This window comes from Acanthisitta chloris, unplaced genomic scaffold, assembly GCF_000695815.1.
Source record: "Acanthisitta chloris isolate BGI_N310 unplaced genomic scaffold, ASM69581v1 scaffold6247, whole genome shotgun sequence".
Taxonomy (NCBI): Eukaryota; Metazoa; Chordata; class Aves; order Passeriformes; family Acanthisittidae; genus Acanthisitta; species Acanthisitta chloris.
In genome coordinates, this window is record NW_008682013.1 from 80,174 (window position 1) to 85,326 (window position 5,153).

The 5,153-nt window shown below is 44.2% G+C and overlaps 1 protein-coding gene across 1 annotated transcript in view; it reads right to left on the reverse strand.

Moving 5' to 3' along the window:
- Positions 1-2,303: 2,303 nt before the first annotated feature.
- The window catches only part of MCU (mitochondrial calcium uniporter), a gene marked incomplete at its 5' end in the record, with an annotated part of 12,663 nt that continues 9,813 nt past the window's right edge, over positions 2,304-5,153 (reverse strand). The window contains 2 exons of the mRNA XM_009078328.1: positions 2,304-2,870; positions 3,970-4,086. Coding sequence (XP_009076576.1) covers positions 2,793-2,870; positions 3,970-4,086 — 195 coding nt within the window. The remainder of the gene's footprint in view (positions 2,871-3,969; positions 4,087-5,153) is intronic.

A 5,153-nucleotide genomic window follows, 5' to 3' on the forward strand; every position in this document is an offset into this window, starting at 1 on the left:
CAAACACGGCACTTCCCCTCAGTGCTGGCATTCCGAGGCACTGGGAGTTGAGGGTGAGGTTTGTGGCAGGTCATCCACCCCCAGCAGAGACCATGTGTGCACTGGTAGTGCAGGGAGGTGTGGGACAGCAATCCCAAATCAACATACTGTGCTGCTAGATGTCAAGAGTCTTCAGTTCTGGATGCCAAAATGGGCAACTTCTTATGCAGCCGAGCCAAAGAATTTATCTGGGGAGGCCAGCAGCTCATCTGGACACTAAGGGCTGCTTGGAGGAATAAAGTCTGTCAGCAGAAATTAAAGGTAGGTGACAACTAACAACTTGAAGCCTTTCCCCTCCAGATTTAAAAGCCACAAGAATTGGTGTTCCAAATACTGGCCAATCATGGATATTACTTTCTTTTAAAATAGTCAAAGATAGAAACCTTCTGATACCAAACATCTCATCCTAACCAACCATAAAGTCAGGACAAAGTACAATCTGTTAATTCCCAAAGTGAATGAACAAATCCTGTCACCAGAACAAATTCAAGGGCCCAGAAAGAAAGGAACGAAGCTTAAAACTTTAGTATTCCCCCGAAACAGCACTTGAATGCAATATAGAAATACACTGACACCACTTGGGACCTTTCGGGTCACTGGGCATTACCTGCCCAAGTATATTCTTATCCTGCTACTGTGCTGGTCAGACAAAGCAGATCTTTGTTAGACCAAGAGTCTCTAGCTCTACCTCACCACCTCAACTGCTCCTGAGGTCCCTGTGTTAGGCAGCCAGGCATGGATCTCCATCCAAGTTTCTTCAGCAGAGCTATATCTGCATCCCCACGAGGGAAGGTCAAGGAGAAACCACCTAAACAAAGAGAAATGGAGGAAACTCAGCAGAGCTGCCACACGTGAGATATGCTCTTCTCAGCTGGGGAAAATAACATTGTTCAAGAGCACTGATTCAAAAATTGAATAGTTATTTATTGTTCCAGAAGTACATTGCTCTTTTATACATATTTCATAAATGATACAGGATTTTACACATGTTCAGTTTGTGTTTTTTCTTTAAAGGACTTTTCTCCATGCTCCCTCCCTCATCCCAAACACACACCAAGGATTCAGCTACAGGATTGTGTTCATGTTTTTTCCCTTTAAAACTCATCACACAAACAGGATAAAACAGATAAAAAAATGATCACACAATGTAATTAAATGGAAAGACAGAGGAAAAGGGGAAGGGAAAAAACCAAAACTAGAAACATGCTCCCATGGGGTCCAACATGCCATTGAGTGAGAAGAGGCAGCAATCCCAGCTGTGTTTCCACATCTGCAAGGCACCTGGAGTCTAGTGTTAATAATCAATTATTTTCTTTCCTATTTTTTAAACATTCTCAAAAAACCCCAACCAGAAGCCTCTTTCCATGACACAGTGAGGAGTAGTAGTGAAACATCAAAAAAGCAGCCAGCCTGTCTGTATATATAGCTTAGTGTCCTTCTCCCACCTTCATCCTGTGTCTCCACAGTGTTTAGCAACAGGATGCTAAAGCAGACTGACCTGCTTTGAATAAAGAGATGTTTTATCTGCTGAAAAATCAGCCAGCCTTGGCTAGGAGAGAGGGCAGTGGGTTGACTTTCCTTCCTCTATTTCTTTTTAGCTAAGAACAAGAGATGCCATAGCCACTCCTAAGAAATTCTGACCTGTGGACATAAAGTTCATTTAAAACTATTTAACTGGGGGAAGTGCTGAAGAGCTTAAGTAGTTCTGTGTCTTGCACTGTTCTTACAGCTCTCAGAAAGCCTCTGTGCAAGGGAAATGCTTTGACCATATATGAAACCTTTTATCCCTTTACACAAGCAGCCAAATATCAGGTTTCATGGTTCCATGTCCCATAGCTGTTCATTTAAAAGCAGAAGTCATGAATCTGTGACAGTATTGTTATCTTTTAAGCCTTCATGACCTCATAGTCCAGGTGGCTATCAGATTTGGGGGAGGAAGAAGGGAATCTCCCTCCCTTAAGACTGAATATGAAAAAACCTCTCATGCAATGCTGCCATGGATTTCTAGAAGGGGCATTGGGACACAAAAGTTTATATAGTTCCTATGGAATACTCCAAAATCTCAATTATCAAAGGTCCAGAAGAAAACTCATCCCTTCTCTCACTTGGCTACAACCAATCTGTGCTACAGACAGGCAGAGGAGGAAGTCAGTGGAGCACAGGGGTGGGCTGGGAAGGGGAAGCTCACGGTTTCCAGTAGAAAGCAGTCTTGTAGGAACCTTAGAAAAGAGCCCAGGTCTGACAGAAGTGTGCGTGTTAATGGTGGTGGAGAGCGAGTTCTGATCACCAGCCAGAGCTCCAGGTGGCTTGGGGTCTTTGTTCTTTTGGGGTTTTTCTCCTTTTGAGTTTATTTTTGAGAGAGAAAGAGAGATTGGAATCAGGTAAAGGAAATTAAAAAAGCTAAGCAGGCTGCTGGTGTCCTACCAAGAGGCAGAGCCTGCAAAGCTGGAAGAAGACACCCTTACACCCCAGCATTACATTCTTGGCATGAACCCCCCAATCCTGTATTTGTACACAATTGCCATTCAGACAGTTCAAATGTGACTATTTGCCAAGCCCTTTTCAGAACTAACATTCCACAATGTCCCATCTTCAGATCTAAGAGATTTCCCCCCCTTACAGTCCTTTGTCTTGATCCAAGGTAAAAACCCTCCACCCCCCACACCACCTCCAGCTTCCACCTGCAATGCTGTAATTACAAAAGGCCAGAGCTATGAACAGGTTTTTGCTGGGGTTCAGAGCTTCTCTGCTGATCAGTCCTTTTCAGAAATCTGCTGGATGGGCAGATGAACCTGCAGTGGATCTCGAAGCCTCTTAAGGTCCAATTCTGCCTAAAAGCAAAAGACACATTATAAAGCACAAGCTCCCAATATGCCTTCCTCCAACCACTTCCCTGTAGAGAATGCAAAGCTTTGCCAGATTTCTTTGGTTTTCCTGTCCAGAAGGAAAGTGTTCAAAGAACAAAACAAAGTCACAGGCTCATGCTTGGGTAAACCATTCCCAGCTGTACTTCTCTGAACTTGTCTGCATGCAGCCACTGAAAGGAATATGGGATGGGAAGAGCTGACCCCAATCTTACTCCTTTAAAAAAATTCTCAAATCAACACCTCAACCAGATGAATGGGAATGGTTGATTGTAGAAGAAAAGCTCCAGGAAAATATAACCACCCAAAGGTATCTGTATTCAGCGCAAGAAAGACCTCTGGATCTTTCCATAAGCAGCTGCTTCTCCAAGGCAGGAGGAGAACACTTCTCTGGATATCCTACACTCTCATTTCCAGAGCCTAGGAATAAAGGATGATGCAGAGCAGTGAAAAGGAATGTGGTAGCTCTGCTTTTCCTCCTATCCTTCTGCAGAAAGGCCCTGAAAAACACAAGGAGAGATCTCTATCTGACTCCTTTGCTGAACAGATCCCACAGTGTGGAACAGTCTGCCACAAGTGTCTGTCTCCAGAGCCTGAGAAATGTGCCCTCGTGGTCTCTAACAATACAGCTATATTTTCTGAGCATTATTTTCCAGGCCTGCAACCCAGCGCACTCAAGTGCCATGTCAGAGAGACATGGACTGAATGGATGCAAGTCTTCATTCCTCACTAAATCCATCTGGTGTGTAGGAGCTGAGAAGAAAAGAAATCTTGAATTAGGCTCCTCTGAGGCATGAAGTGTCTGAAGCAACTCAAGATTTGCCAGCAGTTCCTAAAGGGCCCTTACAGATGGATATAGGCACCCACTTCATGTTGATTTACACATCCAGCAGTGCTATTCCTGGGCACATTAAAGCCAATTCAGTGATTGCACTGGGGTTGTGACAAGAAAATGGGCTGAAAACTTAAGATACATTCATTCTTGCTTGAGGTGTGTCTATTAATAGCAACTAAGAGCTAGCAAGCAGTAATTTCTTTGTCTTATCTCTGGAAAAATCCTTGTTACCTGAGCAATTGCATCCTTGAGTTGATTGTATTTCTCTAGATCAAATCGTGTCTTTTTGGCTCCTTTATGGAAAAATAGTAAGTACTGTCTGTCTCTGGCATCTGGATAAACATATTCCTAAGGAGAAAAAAAGGAGAGAAGATAGGAATGAAGCTACACAGGATAGCATCAGCAGAGTATTGTCTCAGGGGTGTTTTAGGAGGGTGACTAGTTTCTGACAGGTCTAAGCTCACCCAGGGTGGTGAGAATCCAAAGGAGATTAAAAAAACCATGAAAAACTTAAGTGTCAAGATAAAGACAGTTTAGTAAGTGAAGAAAAAAACCCCCAACAACATAAAAGTGATGCAAAAGCAATCACTCACCACCTCCCAGCAGCAGACCAATGCCCAGCCAGACCCTGTGTGACAGCAGCTTTGGAGAGACTTTCTCCCCCAAGTTTATTGCTGAACTTGACTTATAAGGCATGGAATATCCATCTGGTCAGCTCAGGACAGCTGTCCCAGGTGTGTCCCCTCATAACACCTCAGCCACCTCGAGCCTGTTCCCAGGGGTGGAGAGTTGGGAAGGGGCAGGTCAGGGAGGAACAAGAACCAGAGAAGACCATGATGCTGTACAAACACCATTCAGCAATAGCAAAAGCACTGGTGTGTTATCAAGGCTGTTTTGGTCACAGATCCAAAACACAGCACCATACCAGCTGCCCTGAAGAACATTAACTCCATCCTAGCCAGACAGAGTCCTAGACAGACTCAGACAACATTTGCTTCCCTGCTAGTATGTTACACTCCCAGCAGTGAGTTACCACCACCTCCTGTTCCCAGTGTGTGAATCCTTCCATGCAGAGCGAACACAAACTAACACATTTCAGGGGGCCAATACTCACAAGTTTGTGAGAAGGGAAAAAAAAAAAAAGCAGCTATAGATACCGGACGCAAGGCTTTGTAAGATAGTCCTTACCCTCTTTTCCTTAAGATCATAAATATGCAACGGCTAATTAAAGCAGCAATAGCTGCTCATGAGTTCATCTCTCAACCAAGCAGGAACAAGCACCCAATGCCACAGCTTCTGCCAGGATACTCTGCTGCAAAATGCTACAGCTTTTAGTGTGTGCAGGCAACTTGGAGCAGCAGAGCTGTGCACACCAATCCCTGTGCGCACCAAGCCTCTGCAAGGAACAGAGCTGC